This window comes from Herpailurus yagouaroundi, unplaced genomic scaffold (genome assembly GCF_014898765.1).
Source record: "Herpailurus yagouaroundi ecotype Mexico unplaced genomic scaffold, PumYag 162, whole genome shotgun sequence".
NCBI lineage: Eukaryota > Metazoa > Chordata > Mammalia > Carnivora > Felidae > Herpailurus > Herpailurus yagouaroundi.
Window position 1 is genome coordinate 1,931,357 of NW_024412403.1, and position 15,767 is coordinate 1,947,123.

General features: G+C 58.9%; 2 protein-coding genes and 1 long non-coding RNA gene across 4 annotated transcripts in view; 2 read left to right on the forward strand and 1 right to left on the reverse strand.

Annotated features, from left to right (window-relative positions):
* Positions 1-48: 48 nt before the first annotated feature.
* TSPEAR (thrombospondin type laminin G domain and EAR repeats) overlaps positions 49-15,767 on the forward strand; it is a 151,093-nt gene continuing 135,374 nt past the window's right edge. For both annotated transcript variants that reach the window (XM_040483764.1, XM_040483763.1), the window contains exon 1: positions 49-765. In XM_040483764.1, coding sequence (XP_040339698.1) covers positions 681-765 — 85 coding nt within the window. In that variant the 5' untranslated portion in view covers positions 49-680. The remainder of the gene's footprint in view (positions 766-15,767) is intronic.
* KRTAP10-12 (keratin associated protein 10-12) lies at positions 5,417-7,297 on the reverse strand. Its single transcript, XM_040483770.1, has 2 exons — positions 6,996-7,297; positions 5,417-6,908 (listed from the first exon to the last, which is right to left on the reverse strand). The coding sequence occupies exons 1-2, from the start codon at positions 7,221-7,223 to the stop codon at positions 6,096-6,098; spliced, it is 1,041 nt and encodes a 346-aa protein (XP_040339704.1). The 5' UTR covers positions 7,224-7,297; the 3' UTR covers positions 5,417-6,095.
* The window catches only part of LOC121035869 (uncharacterized), a 41,926-nt gene continuing 32,730 nt past the window's right edge, over positions 6,572-15,767 (forward strand). Inside the window, exon 1 of the long non-coding RNA XR_005793121.1 lies at positions 6,572-6,664. This is a non-coding gene — a long non-coding RNA (uncharacterized LOC121035869). The remainder of the gene's footprint in view (positions 6,665-15,767) is intronic.

Here is a 15,767-nt window from a genome sequence, read left to right on the forward strand (position 1 = left end):
GCTGAGGTTTGGAGAGGTCAGACCCAAGTGACCCTCGGCGGGCTCGGTGAAGGGCAGCTCCCGCCGTGAGCTGGGCCTCGGCGCTCCCCGCCCCCGGGCCCGTCTTCCCGTGTCTTCTCATTAGCTGTTCCCGCGGACTGGCTTCCCTCCGGAGGGGAATTCCTGAAACCCACACGCCCTCGGGAGGGCTGGGCACCAGATAAAAGCCGTCCTCAAAGCCCGGCCCCTCCTGGGACCCGGTGGCGGCGCGCGGCTTGTCCTCCTAAGGCAGGGGTCTGCACCCACGGAAAACAGGTTCTCAGAGTTTTTCTGGTTTGCTCCCAGCTCTCCACCGGCACATCTGTCTGTCTTTCCTTTGGGAGAAATGTGCTTTGCCAATGACTAACCGCAGTTGTGCTGAGATGCTATCACCTGTCACCTGCACGGCAGGACCCGAGCCCACGCGGAAATGAGATAGGCCCGCGCCACCTGCCTCCCCCCTGGCAGAGCCCTCAGAAGGTCTGTGCCACCCGGGGCCGCCTCTGTCCTGTCTCAGGACTCCGGCATGGGGCCATCACAGTGACTGCCCCAGGGCCCCCTGCTGCCATCCTGAAAGGGCCCACCTGGGTGTCTGACGAGCAGCTCCCTCCCTGCGGGCCGAGGGCGGAGCCCCTGGATGGAGCTTGGGACCTATACTCCTCATGTCTGTCCTGCTGATGCTGTGTGTCCCGCTCCTGGCCCTGGCGACCCCAGGCCGAGGCACCCGGCGATGGGAACCCTGCACAGGTAAGGGGGGTATTGAGCTGGGGGCCGGGAGGGGGGCAGCTGCGCGGGTCAGGGCCACTTCCCATCCCCCGGTCAAGGTCACTGCGAGCCGGGTTGGCTTCGGGGGCACCGGTAGGTAGAGGGGGACGGGCAGAGGCAGAGATGAAAGGGGTGGAGGGGGGGCCGGCACAGTAGAAAGCTGCTGACAGGGTGGGGACTCGGTTCAAAGCCTTAACCAGCCTCCATCCAAGGGCTTCACAAGTATTTTCCTGTGCATCCTGGGGAAAGGCCTTGCACCTGCTTCAGGAATGAGCCAGCCGCCCCCCCTCCGCCCGCCCCCCTCAGGCCGCAAGCTCAGAGAGCCCCAGGTCTGCGCTTAGTAAAGCACAGCCCCAGACACCCACGCCAGCGCTGGGGAGAGTGCCACCGGCTGGCTCCTGGCGGGGGCGCGGTTCTGCTCCCCCTCGTTCGGAAAGGTTGACTAGCTAACGGCCATGACATCACTCTGTCTTTCTGGAGTCGCTACCAAGAGATTTTACTTATCAGAGCTGACATTAAACACAAAGTAGCCGGAGGAGGAGGCCTAGCAGCTGGAGACCCGCCGCAGGTGGGTGAGTGGGGTCCGCAGCGCGGGGCTGGGCGGGGGGCAGGTGCCAGGGGATTGGCAGGGCCCTTCCAGCTTCGTGTGCAAATTACTCAGCCGGGGTCCCTTCCGTGTGAGGGCTCTTTGCTCTCATGGCCCCTGGTTCCAGTGACAGGACCGGCAGATGACTGATGCTGACCCAAGTTTGGAATGCTGATCCCCGGGGTGGACGGGTGCCCCGTGCAGGGGAGCAGCCAAAGCCCTGGGGCGGGGGCAGGACTGAAGCCCCCCGCACTCTGGGCTCCTGTCCGCAGCGACTGCCTTGGCACTTGTGGTTTGCGAGCAGTGCAGGATTTGAAGGTCACCTGTTGCAGGCAAAACCCCCTGCACGGAGGCCACCGCGCGGTCCCGGGGGGCCCCAGAAGGCCCCCCAGGCAGCGCTGCTGTAGCCGCTGTCCCGAGTGCGGCGGTCTCCCCGGTGGGGAATGAATCACTGACGTGTACCTTCACGTTCCCTTCAGCCCTGGGAACAGAGTCAGCCTGCATAGTAATAATAAAGGTTATTTATAAAGCCCGCCCCCTGTGCCCTAAAGGCTTGTTGCAGATAGTTAAAAGGTGACCCAGTTATAAACACCGGGACTCAGGAGGAAAGATAAAAGTCGGGTGCGTTTGGAGTGCTCCCAAGGCACTCGTGCTCGGCGGTTCGGGACTTCAAATGGTTAAAACAATCACTTTGATTCCTCTCTGTTTTGGAAGGCACCTGAGTTTACACCGCAGGGTTGTGTGAGTGTGCGGGGGGGAGGGGGGGCATTTCGCCTGCCTGGGGGCCTTGTTCCTGGTCTGTGCCACCGTGTGCACGCCAGGTGCCAGGAGCCTTGGCCGCCGCAGCCCTGGGCTGTCACGTCCTGCCCCGAGTCTGGGAGCGCAGATGATACCAGCCTGGGGTGGTGACTGTGGGTGCCGTGCTGTCTGCGAGGGCTTCAGTGCCCCTGGGCGTCCCAGCCCGCTCTGTGGAGGGTGCCGTGCCGGGGAGATGGGGCGGCTTTGGCTCCCAGTGCTGCTGTCGTCTGCCTCTGCTGCGAGGCTGTTGGGGGACTCTGGGCTGGATTTGGGGGTACCCTCACCCCAGCGGGGCAGGAAAGGCACCCTCGCACCTGCACTTTGGGAAGAGGTAACTCAGTGCTGGCGATGGCAGGGCGGCCAGAGGGGCCCAGGAGTCGGCAGAACTGGGAAGTGGGTCTGGAGGACTCCGAGTTCGCCATTGGGGAGGCGTGGGCAGGACGGTCCAGGAGGCTGGGGGCGTGGGGGCAGGGCCTCGTCTGGACGGTAAGCGGGCCACTTCTGTGTGGCTTTTGTGGGAACGAGATGGCAGGGCCGTGTGCCAGGGCGGGCACGGGGTCCGGGCGGGAAAGCTGGCAGGGTCGCGTGGGTGCTCACGTTGGTGAGCAGCTCACTAGTGCTCTTTGGAGGCGGGGGGGGGGGGGGCCCCACCACTCCCAGACACCTTAGGGATAGGCGTTTTAGTGGTAGGGCAGTTGGGTCACGTGTCTGCCCAGGAGACCACCTGCCGAGTGGCGGGGCCTGGGGCCTGGCCTTTCTGCGCAGGTGTGGGTGCAGGTGCGTCTGAGGTTGGGGCAAGTCTCAGAAAGCCTTGGCCAAGCGGGACAGAGGGGCCGGCGGGCAGGCCGCATGCACGAGGCCACCAGGGGGCAGGTGGGAGGTGCAGGCTGGGGAAACCTACGTGGTGGCCCTCGGACAGGTTTCAGGGCTCAGGAAGCAGGGTGTGCACGTGGCGTTGGCGTGGCCTCCCGGGGGGTGAGTGTGGCCAGCAGAATTCTGGGGCGACGTGCCTCTTATAAGCCGTTGGCCTCCCGGGCTCCAGGAGCCAGCCCGCGTCTCCTGACCCCTGACCCCCCGGCCGCTCCGCCACGCGGGGCCAGCTGCTTTGGGACCAGAAGGTTGAGGTTCGGGTCCCTAAGGTCCTTCCTGGGTCCTGTAGGACATCCGTGGTTCTGGGCTGCGTGGCGTGCGTGGTGCCGGGAAAGTGGCTGGGGCCGTCCCGGAGGAGACGCCTTGACGGGCTGTGCTGTGGACAGTGGGGTGAGGGGGACGCTGGGGGGAAGTCCCTGGCATCCGTCACACCCAGCTCACGTCCACGGGGACGGGAGGCCGAGGTGGAGGGACGCAGCTGGACCCTCCCGGGCTGGCCCGCTGGGGGGCTCCAAGGGGCTGGGTACGGAGAAGGGGTGGGGGGCACAATTGTCAGCTGCTGCCGGACGTCAGGGTCACGGTGTCTCCCCTTCCATTTCTTCCCCTCCTGCTGCCCCCAGAGCACCCGGGGGTGGACTCCTCACCAGGGCTCAGCCTTGGCGTCACTCGGAACCCAGTCCGAGTGAATCCCTTCACTCACCCCTTCTTACCCCTCCTTCCCTCCTTCATTCACTCCGTACCCAGGCAAGGGCGGTGCCGTGCCCACCCCTGGGGACACTAGAATCACAGAGCCACCAGCAGCTGTGACATCCTCCAGAGTGGGAGGGGCCCGGGGGGGGGGGCTCAAGAAGGAACCTTGAGGGTGGCAGTGGGGGACCCAGGGTGCCAGGGACCCCAGGCTGCCAGTTGCAGGAGCCTGGTGCAGGTGGGGTGGTCAGACCTGGGTTCTGGGTGCCTGTGGGGGCCCTTCATCCCTAGAGCTAGAGAAAGTACTCACGAAATGACAGAACAGATCCGCATTTTCTTTTATTTTTTTAAAACGTTTGTTTATTTTGAGACAGAGACAGAGAGAGAGTGTGAGCATGAGCAGGGGAGGGGCAGAGGGAGGGCGAGAGAGTCCTAAGTGGTTTCCCCGTTGTCAGCGCAGGGCCTGCCTCCAGTCTGGAACTCACAAACCCGTGAGATCGTGACCTGAGCCGAGCTCGAAAGTTGGGTGCTTACCCGACGGAGCCCCCCAGGGCTGCCCCCAGACCTGCATTTTAAAAGCTACCTGGCAGTGAGAAGGCCGGGGAGCTGGCCCAGCGGGCAGCATCTGGCCTCTTGCGCGTTTGGGGGGCAGGAAGCCTGGATGGCTCTCTCGGCCACCAACTTTGTCCTTGCGCTTGTTCAACCAGAAGCTTGCAGGAGAGTGGTGCTTTCCAGCCTGAGTTCTGGGGAATCCTGGCCCCTGGGAGGGGCCCTCAAATCGGTTCCTGGAGACCCTGTGTGGGCACGACGCCCCCTCCTGGCGGCTCACGGAGCATCCTCCCGCAGAAAGAAGAGGCTTCTGTACCGTCTTTGTCCAGGGGGGACTTCCCACTGGGGCTGAGGGCCTCCCGGTGGAGCGCAAGCAGCCAGAGCCCCAGGTCTCATCTGAGTGCCGCGCCCCCAGGAGACCCCTCCACACCCCTCACCTTCGTCTCCCCAAAATCACACCTCAGAGAGAACCACCCCACTCACACCCCAGTGCAGAGGAGGTGAGATGCCAGCCAGGGCCCCGCACTGCCACCAGGGGAGGCTGACTCTGTCACCCTGACGTCGTCCTCTTTAAAAATTCTCACCCATTAGGCCAGGGCACTTTTTGTTTGCACGAAAGTTAGGAAGCAAAGAATATTAATTAAAAAAATTTTTTTTAGTGTTTATTTTTGAGAGAGAGAGAGAGAGAGAGAGAGAGAGACAGACAGACAGACAGACAGCACGAGCAGGGGAGGGGCAGAGAGAGAGGGAGACACAGAATCCGAAGCAGGCTCCAGGCTCTGAGCTGTCAGCACAGAGCCCAACGTGGGGCTCGAACTCACGGACCGTGAGGAAGTGACCCTGTCTGGGACTGAGGCCTGCTATGGGGAGCCCTGGGAAACGTGGGGGCCCCGTCCAGACAGCCTCGAGGGAAGTGCCCTGGAAGGCAGCACCCCTGGGCCTCAGATGCCAGGGTGTTGGAACTCAAAGTGGCTTAGCCTCTGGGGTCTTCCTCTTGACCTCTGTCACACCGGGCGGGGTCTGCGGCCCGGGACGGCATGGCACATTGGCATGTGCAGGCAGAGGCGGGGGGACGTTTGAATAAAACACTGAAGTTCCAGGGCAGATGGAGAGAGAGAGACTCAGAAGGCAATGCCCCCTTTAGCTGTCTCCCTGGAAGGCCCGGCCCCGCCTGCCTCCCGGCCCAGAAACCACCTTGGGCCCTGCATCCTGGTGCTGGACTGACCGGGGAGAGCGAGGCCTGGGGCAATGGGGCCTTCTTGCCAAGGGGCCCGCTGTCCGGGTGGCTGTGCCACCTGAGGCCCGAACATTCCGTCCAGCCACCCGGAGCCTCCTGGAGGTGCTGTTGGTGACCACCAGGGTGGGCCTCAGAACTCACTGCCATTGGAAGTGCTCCCAAGATGTGGCTCGTGAGCAGGATTGCTAAAGCCAGGGTTCCGTTAGCCCGGAGGCTGGGAGAGAGGGTCAGTGGAGGCCAGGACTGCAGGTTTATTCGCTTAGCTCCAGGTGTGTGCTTGGGAGGAGGCAGACAGCTTCCAGGGCCAGGAGCCCCAGTAAGACTACAGAGCTGGGGGCCGTGGCTGCCAGAAACAGCCTGGGGGCCTTTCAGTAACGGGAGGGCTGGCTCTGGTTCATCTGGTCGTGATGTGAGGCTGCGAACCGGCTCGGCCCTGGTTATTAGGGTCCGAAGATGGTGAACATTCACGCTGACCTGTGTGCCCAAGATTGCGCTGGGTTAGATCGTGAAGGAGGCAGGGAAGAGCCGGGGGTCCCCAGAGTGCTCAGCTGGCCCTGGGGGGACGTGCCCATCAGAATGGTGGCCTCAGCAGGCAGGGCGGGGGCACACGGGGCGGCAGAGCAGGGACACGCTGGAGGCTGGGCGGCAGCAGGAGGAGGCAGGGGCGCAGCAGGCGGGGCGGGGGCACACGGGGCGGCAGAGCAGAGACACGCAGGAGGAGGGTCTGCAGCAGGGGCTGGGCTGGCAGCAAGAGGGGGCTGAGCAGGGGGAGTCCTCGCAGCACACAGGGGTGCAGCAGACAGGGGCGCAGCAGACGGGTTTGCAGCAGACAGGGGTGCAGCAGACAGGCTTGCAGCACACAGGGGTGCAGCACACGGGCTTGCAGCACACAGGGGTGCAGCACACGGGCTTGCAGCACGCAGGGGTGCAGCAGTCTCCCTGGCAGGGGGAGGAGGTGCAGCAGGACGGCTGGCAGCATGAAGAGGTTGTGCAGGGGGAGTCCTGGCAGCAGACAGGGGTGCAGCAGGCGGGCCTGCACACGGGGCGGCAGAGCAGGGACACGCAGGAGGAGGGTCTGCAGCAGGGGCTGGGCTGGCAGCAGGAGGGGGCTGAGCAGGGGGAGTCCTCGCAGCAGACAGGGGTGCAGCACACGGGTTTGCAGCACACAGGGGTGCAGCACACGGGCTTGCAGCAGACAGGGGTGCAGCACACGGGCTTGCAGCACACAGGGGTGCAGCACACGGGCTTGCAGCATGCAGGGGTGCAGCAGTCTTCCTGGCAGGGGGAGGAGGTGCAGCAGGACGGCTGGCAGCATGAAGAGGTTGTGCAGGGGGAGTCCTCACAGCAGACAGGGGTGCAGCAGACGGGCTTGCAGCAGACAGGGGTGCAGCAGACGGGCTTGCAGCACGCAGGGGTGCAGCACACGGGCTTGCAGCAGACAGGGGTGCAGCAGACGGGCTTGCAGCACGCAGGGGTGCAGCAGACGGGCTTGCAGCACGCAGGGGTGCAGCAGTCTCCCTGGCAGGGGGAGGAGGGGCCGCATAGGAGGGTCAGGCAGGGGGCCGGGGCGCAGCACGGGGGCTCGCAGCAGCTCTCTGGGCAGTCGTCCACCTGCCAGGAGGAGTCAGGGCAGGAGTCCGAGGCCCCGGGCAGGCAGACGCGGCTGCCATAGCTCAGGTCGCTGGAGCAGACGGACAGGGTGGATGCGGCCATGGCGGGGGCGGTGGGGCTGGAGGAGGGAGTGGGTGTGGGTGTGGGTGTGGTGGGTGCTCGGGGTGTTTGGGGCTTATATACACCTCGGGGCTGTGTGCTGTTCATCACGAGACCTGAAAAGCCTGTCTGCTTGTTGCTGGAGCACGTCCCTGAGGAAGCTGGTCACGGGCCCGCGGCGGGTAGCTTAGCCCATTAATGACGCGGGAGGGTCAGTTACCCCTGATACCCGCCCTCCGCTCCCAGCGTCCCTCTGCGGTTCCTTACTGTCACTTCCCGTGCCTCTCAGCACCAGAGAAATCATGGGCCTATTTTTTCATGTTGTCTTTATTTGGGGAAATCATTCTGTTCCGAATCCATCAACCAACGGATAGCTTGGGAGCTGTATTTATTTTTGGTGTATGTGCAAACACGCGTGTGTAATAGCTCTTCTGTGCCCGCAGCTATTCGGAACAAGTTTGTGTACATTTTTTTTAAATGTTTATTTTTGAGAGAGACAGAGCATAATTGAGGGAGGGGCAGAGAGAGAGAGGGAGACACAGAATCCGAAGCAGGTTCCAGGCTCGGAGCTGTCAGCACAGAGCCTGATGCGGGGCTCGAACTCACAAACTGTGAGATCACGACCCGAGCGGAAGTCGGACGCTTAACCGACTGAGCCACACAGGCACCCTGAAAGCCTGTACATGTTAACTCCGTGACCCTGAACCTTGTGAAGTAGGAACCGTTGTTCCCATTTTACAGATGGGGAAACCGAGGCACGAGTGAACACCAACACCCATACGAAGTGAGCAGAAGGGCCCGGATCAGAAGTGGGGGACCCGTGTTCTCAGGCCAAGACTCCTGCTGCCCCAGAGGGCAGAGAGCAGGCTGGCTTCTGGGAGATGCGAGGACACAGGGTGAAGGCAGATTGAGAAATGGCAGCGAGAGGTGTCCGGGAAGGTGTGCGGTGGGTGCCGGCCGGCGGGCAGCACCTGGTAAGGCGGTGCTTCTAGAACCTTGGAGAACGTGTGCTCAGTGGCCGCAGGATCGTGTGCACGGACTGTGGGGCGAGGTTGCGGGAGGCAGGTGGTCGGTAAGAGCGGGACCTTGCCCGGCTGAGAGCAGGGAGCGTGGGACAGGGCGAGTGTCCCACGCGGGCTGAGGCACCGGCCTGCAGGAGCCCGGCAGGTGGCGCTGGTGAGCCATCAGCTGGTGCAGGCGGGGATGGGGACTGGGGGACGGAGCCATCGCAGGTGACCCTGAGGGAGTCCGAACCTAGTTGGGGCACGGCCAGGGGAGGCCCTGCGCACAGCCTGACTGGGACTGCCAGGTTGGTGATCGCCCCCCGACTGTGGACACTCGCAGCGGGAGGGACCGCTGCCCTCTGTGCGGGGAGGCCGGCCTGCAGTGGCCGCTTGGGCTCCGAGCGGGAGCCTGGTGTCATCAGGAGAGCAGGGATGCAAGAGTTGGGGGCGCCCAGAAGCCTCAGGAGTGGAGGGAGAGCAGGTGGGTCCCCAGGGTTTGGGGGGCCCCTTCTGGAGGTGATGCGGGGCATTTCTGGGGAGCGTGGGGGCTCCGGGGAAGCAGGCTAGAGGGCTGTGGTGGGTGTGGCTGGTGCCGGCCAGACGGGCCGCCCTTCCTGAGCCGAGGCAGGTGCAGGCGCCGGGGTCTCTGCTCACGCGGGCACGGACGGGCCACACGCGGCCAGACGCCAGTGCCCCGCAGGGAAGACAGACTTGATTGAGGATGACGCGGCGGGGCCGAACTTGGGCATGGAGCTGAACGGGGTGCCCCGCGCAGGCAGCAGGGTGGTTGGCCAGAGGGGAGCAAACGCTGACGTGCAGAGGGTCTTGGCTGGGGCGGGGGGCATCCGGGTTTGGGACTGGCAGTGCGGGGTGGGGCCCCTGCCTCCCAAAGAGACGGGCAGGCCACCTTTCCTGATGACGCTTCGAAGGGATGGCGCCCTGCTTTCCGCGAAGCTGGGCTTGTGCCAGGCGCGCCTCCGGGGGCTGGGGTCTGTAGCTGCTTTGCGGGGACGCCTCTCGAGCGGGGGGCTGGGGCTGGGGTCGGGGGCGGCCAGGCTTACCGGGCACGTGCTTCTCCAAATGCTCGTGCGCTGAGAGCGAAGGCAGTGCCCGCCTCGCTCACGGCCGCCCACCCCTCTGACGCCTGCCCGGACGCACACTCGGTCCCCTGGGACGCTGGCGCTGCTCACATTCGTGGCCGCCCAACAGGCGAGTGCTCTGTGGGCCAGCGGGGAGCCGTCCCCGCCTTGCCGCGGGAGCAGATGCCACACGGTTATCTCGAGTCTCCCCGACCCGGTGCTGCACCCACTGGCGGGGGCTCTGCCTGTGTTCCCTCCGCTCACTGCCTCCCTGAGACGGCCACCTGCGGCCTCCTGTGCGCGTGTGCAGTTATGAGCACGCAGGGGACCACTGGGTGGCTCAGTCGGTTGGGTGTTTGACTCTGGATTTTGGCTCAGGTCGTGACCTAACTGTTCGCGAGTTCGAGCCCTGTGTCAGCCTCTGTGCTGACGGCAAGGAACCTGCTTGGGATTTTCTCTCTCTCTCTCTGACCCTCCCCCACGTGTGCTCTCTCTCAAAATAAATTAAAAAAGACTAAAATTATGAGCATGCAGTGGTTGTTATATGTGATTATCGCAGCTACCATTACAAGTATGACAAAGCCATATTCTTCTGTTTGACTTTCTTTAAAAAAGTTTTTTTAATTGTAGTAAAACAGAGGTAACAGAAAATCTGCCATTGTACCCATTTTCAAATGTACAGTGTCGGGGCACTAAGTGCATTCGCAATTGTGCAGCCGTCTCCACCGTCCAGCTTCAGGACTTTTGCCATCATCCCGAACTGAAGCTCTGTCCCCATGGGACACTGCCTCCCGTCCCGCAGTCCCCCCAGCAACCCCCCCCCCCCCCCATCCTACTGTTTCTGAGTCTGGCTGCTCTGGTACGTCATACGAGCGGGGTCAGACCATCGCTGTCCTTTTGTGGCTGGCTGACTTCACACAGCATCATGTCCCCAAGGCTCATTCATGTCGCAGCGGGTGTCAGCACGTCTTTCATGTCATGAATGAAGAATATTCCACTCTGTGGACGGACCACATTTTGCTTAGCCATCCGTCAGTGGACCCCTGGGTCGTTTTTACCTTCTTGCTGTTGTGAACAATGCTGCAAAGAACATCTGACTGCCTTTTTTACTTTTTGGGGGTATATTCTTAGGAGTGGAGTTTCTGGGGGCGTGTGGTAAGTGCCACAATGTTTCCAGGCTGGTGCACGACTTGATAGTCCCAGTGATGATGTTTGAGGGCTCCAATTTCTCCACATCCTTACCAACACTGGTCCCTTTTTTTTCTTTTCTTTTCTTTTCTTTTCTTTCTTTCTTTCTTTCTTTCTTTCTTTTTCTTCCTTCCTTCCTTCCTTCCTTCCTTCCTTCCTTCCTTCTTCCCTTCCTTCCTCCCTCCCTCCCTCCCTCTCTTTCTTTCTTTCTTTCTTTCTTTCTTTCTTTCTTTCTTTCTTTCTTCTTTCTTCTTTCTTTCAATTTTAGCCATCCTAGCGCATATGAAGTAGTGTTTCATTGTGGTTGTGATTTGCATTTCCCTGATGACCAATAATGTGGGGCATCTTTTTGTGTGCATGTTGGCCCTCTGTACAGCTTTGTTGGAGAAATGTCCATTCAAGTTCCTTTCCCATTTAAAAAAAAAGTGTATTTATTTTGAGAGAGGCAGAGAGAGTGTGAGTGGGAAAGGGGCAGGGAGAGGGAGACAGAATCCTAAGTAGACTCTGCGTGCCATCAGTGTGGAGCTTGACACGGGGCTCTAACCCATGAACTGTGCAACCAGGACCTGAGCCGAAATCAATTTGGACACTTAACTGATTGAGCTACCCAGGTGCCCCTCTCTGCCCATTTTTAAATTGGGTTGCTTGTCTTTTTGTTGCTGAGTTGTATGGGTTCTTTATGTTTTCTGGTTATAAACTCTTATCAGACATACGATTTGCAAATATTTTCTCCCATTCTGTAGATTGTCCTGTCACTTTCTTGATGGCGTCTTTTGAATCACTAGAGGTTTTAATTTTGATGATGTCCAATTAATTTTTTTCTTTTGATCTTCATGCTTTTGGTGTCATAGCTAAGAACCTGTTGACAAATCCAAGGTCACAAAGTGATTCCCCTATGTTTTCCTCTAAGACACTTTGGTTTTAGCGCTTACATTTAGGATGTTTATGACTTTTAGTTAATTTTTGTATATGGGGTGAGGTAGGGGTCCAACTACATTATTTTGCGTGTAGAAATATGGCTTTTCTGGCACCATTTGTTGAAAAGATGATTTCTTTCTCCACTGAACAGTCTTGAAATCCTTGTCAAAAATCAGTTGGCCATAAATATATGGGTTTATCTCTGGACTCTCAGCTTTACTCCGTCAGTGTGTATATCTGTCCTATATGCCAGATACCACACTGACTCAATCACTGTACTCTCGTCGTAAGTTTTGAAATCAGGAATTGTGAATCCTTCAACGTTCTTCATCGTTTTCAAGTTTATTCTATTCTAGACTCTTACCGGTTCCATATGATTTTGAAGCTCGGCCTTTTCATTTCTAGAGAAAGAGGCTTGGGGATTTTGATAAGGATCACACTGGGGAGCACTGTCACCTTCACGTTAAGCGTTCCCATCCATGAACATGGGATGTCCTTGCTCTTACCCTCGTCTCCTTCAGTTCTTCCAGCGGTGTTTTAGAGCGATCGGTGTACAGGTCTTTCACCCCCTTGGCTAAATTTATTGCTAGGTGTTTTATTCTTTGGGATATGATTTTCACTGCCTGAAAAAGTGTTGAAAAGCAGATGAGCACGTACACACAAAATACAGCCACTTAGTTTTAGAAAAACACTCCTGCTTATTTAATACGTCTATTGCCAAAAACGTGTTGTCGTGTTTATTACTCACTTAAGCATCGTTTACGTTGTTTTCTACTCATCTGTTTACTTATAGCACACTCGTGTTTGGAAGCACAGGTTGGATTGTCGCCAGGACTTTGTGAGCACTGTTCCCGAAGTTTGCTAAAGCGTGCGGTGCTGTTGATGGCAAGTCTGATGCCAGTCTGATTTTTACTTTTCCGTAGGTGACTTTTTTTGGCTTGTTTTGTTCTCCGGAGATGCTTTTGGGAACCACTTATTACCCATCCCATTCTGCAGTTCCAACAGGATGTGTCTGCGTTTTCCCCATTCCTTTTCTTGGTGTTGCTTAGTCCTTTAACCTGGGGACCGTGTTTTCCACTGTGGGAAGTGCTCCTCCCCGGGGATGCGTTTCCTCATCCTCCCTGTGTCCTGACTGCCTCTCCTCCTGGAATCCCACACACCAGAGGCTGCAGCCCCCAGATGGGTCCCCAGGCTGGTTTCTTTCCTCTCATACTTCCTACCTCTTTGATGTTTTGTTCTAAGTCCGAGAGACTTCTCAGCCTCACCTGCAAGGCCCTTTGTTTAATTTCAGATACCAACAATAGACCTTTTTTGGGTACGTTTTCTAACCGTTCCTTTTCAAAGCCTCTCCCCCCTTGCTCTATGGCTGTGACATCTTCTTGAATGTCTTTGGGTGTATTTAAGATTTGTTAAAAGGTGATTTCTGCTTCACGAGCTGTCTGCCTGCTCTGGGGTGTGTTTTCTGTTTGCTACCCCAGGCTGGCCTTCTCACGCCACTGGCTTTGCTCATACGCTGGGGTGAGTGTGGGAGTGGTCATGGCGGCCGGGCTCCCCTTCTGCTGCGTGTCTGTGCTGAGTTAGAGAACCCTCACCCGTGTGGGGAAGTTGACATGGTGCTCCGGGATCGGGGGTGGGGCCCTGCCAGGTGGCGGGCTTACCTGGGAATAAGAAAGTTGGGAGCCCAGAAGCCAGGATGAGACTTATGTACATGGGGTGTCAACAGCCCCCCAGGAGCCTTAGCCTTTCCCGGGTGAGGTGTTAAATTGTCCTAGAGATACACACTGGCGACGTTCTGGGGAGGTGCAGAGCCTCTGGGCACTCTGCCTCCAATGGGCCCGGGTGCCCCCTCCCCTGTGGACACACCTTCCTCCACCGGGCCTGCCCATGGGGACCAGATGCTGTCATGCTCTAGGGCCCAGGGCTTCCCACCTGCTCCACCCTGCCTGGAGGTCGGCACATCTCTGCTTCCCGTTGGCTTTGTTGCGTCCCTCACCCATTGTAGGCTGACTTCTCCCCATGGCGGGTCTTGGGAGGGTTGAGATGGGGACAGTAGGCCCAGCCCGCCATCTTGAACGGAAGCATCAGCTCTCTTGGAGTGCTGGCTTTCCCACAGCCCCCCTGGCACTCTGGTTTGGCTGACCCACAGTCCTCCTTATTTCATTTGAATGCTGGGTCCCCAAATTCTCTTTGCACCCCAGTTCACGTGGAATATTAGGCTGCCACGGCATGAAAGCTCTTGGTTAAATTTCCCATCCAAAGCAGGAATCCCATTTGTGCCTTCTGTTTTCTTTTTCAAGGGAAATTTTATTTTGAACTACTTAGCTCAACCATCATTTTCAACTATTTTTATTTTCATTTTATTGTGAAAAAAATCTCAGACATACAGAAAAACTGAAAGAATCACTCAGCGTGTAGCCACATATCCCGTCCTACAGTCAACAACTAACATTGTGCCTCACTTCCTTTCCCAGATTCTTACCCACAGACCGTCCCTCTACATTGCCAAGTCAGTCGCAAACAACAGTACACTTCACTCAAACACTCAGGAAGCATCCCATTAGTAGGAGTTTCTGTGCTTTTGTGTGTGAAGTACCGTGCCTCTTACGTGTGTCATTTGATGGCTTTTGACAAATGCGTGCATCCAAGTAAACCCTCTTGGGACCCACCACTGGACTGTGCACCCAACCTTATCGGGGCCCTGGACACAGCCTGTGCCCAACCCTTTTGGCCCCGGCCCTAACGGTCCTCCCCAAATGTCCTCTGCCACCTGGTCAGTTTACCCGAACCCCCCGGAAGCAGCCCGTGTTCTGGCCGTTAAACATGTAAAGTAGCTCAGCTTGTCGTAGAGTCTCACTTAGATACAGTCGTGTGGCGGGCGCTCTCTGCCCGACTCTGCTCACCAACACCGTGTTGCTGAGACTAAACAGCGCGGTCCTCTAACTGCTGATTCGTGTGACTGTCGTGGTGTTTATCCATCCCTGTTGATGGGCGTGTGGGTTGATTGCAGTTCTGTCTGTTATTGAGAGAGTGGAAGAAACAGACCTCGTCTTCAAGGCTTCGGTGCCCGGAAGCCAGGACGGTCCCCAGGTGCCTGGTATTTTGCAGGGCAGCTCTGGCTTTTAGGGAACTTTTTGTTCTTTGAGCTGAAATCTGTGTCCCTGTCACCTTGGCTCTTTGGCGCAACCTCTTTTGCAGTATACTTTTTTTAACGTTTGGTTTTGAGACAGAGAAAGAGCGTGAGCAGGGGAGGGGCAGAGAGAGAGGGAGACACAGAATCCGAAGCAGGATCCAGCCTCTGAGCTGTCAGCACAGAGCTCGACGCAGGGCTCGAACTCACAGACCGTGAGATCATGCCCTGAACCGAAGTCGGACGCTTAACCGATGGAGCCCCCAGGCTCCTCTCCTTGCTCTGGAAAGCCCGCACGTGACTGTGAGCAGCCGCGGTCACTCAGGCGGTGCCCCCCCTCCATCCCTTACCCCTTGTTGCGCAGTTTCTAGGCCCTGAGGAGCCCAGCACGAAGGTCCTCGCTTGAATTGGGAAGGGAGGCCCCGTCGGGTTTGACGGCCTGGTCGCCGCTTCTGTCAGAGGGGCTCCCCAGCATGCCAAGGGGCGTGACCGCCCCAGGAGGCCACCCAAGACAGGACTCGTACTCAGACATCGGCTTGTCCAAGGGGACAGGTGACAGGGAGAAACAGCTTTGGGGAACACTCACAGAAAGACACAGCGCTGAGCAGAGAGAGGGATTTTTAATAGCTCCTGAGCTCTCATGGATAAGACACTAGGTGGGGATTCTAGCGTCTGTGGAGTGCGGCCCCGTCGGGGATTCCGTCATGAGATGTGGCGGGAGACCTCACGCTCCGGGTGATTTGCAGCTGCAGTTAGGGGTGCCCCAGGGAACAGGCCTGAGGACCAGGGTGGGGCAGGAGGGCCGGCAGCACCCGGAGGACTGGCAGGAGGGGGTCACACACACAACAGCCTTGCGGCTCACGGGCACGCAGCAGGCCAGCTGGCAGGAGCTGGGCACACAGCTGGCTCTCACCCCCCATCCACCTTCGTGCTCCCTCTTCCCACCTGCGTTCTCCCTCCTCCCTCCTAGTGCTCCCTCTTCCCGCCTGCACACTCCTCCCCCATCCGCCCTCATGCTCCCTCTTCCCACCTGCGTTCTCCCCTGCAGTGCTCCCTCTTCCTGTCTGCATGCTCCTCCCCCATCCGCCCTCATGCTCCCTCTTCCCGCCTGCGTTCGCCCCTGCAGTGCTCCCTCTTCCTGTCTGCATGCTCCTCCCCCCTCCGCTCCTGTGCTCCCTCTTCCCACCTGCGTTATCCCTCCTCCCTCCTAGTGCTCCCTCTTCCCGCCTGC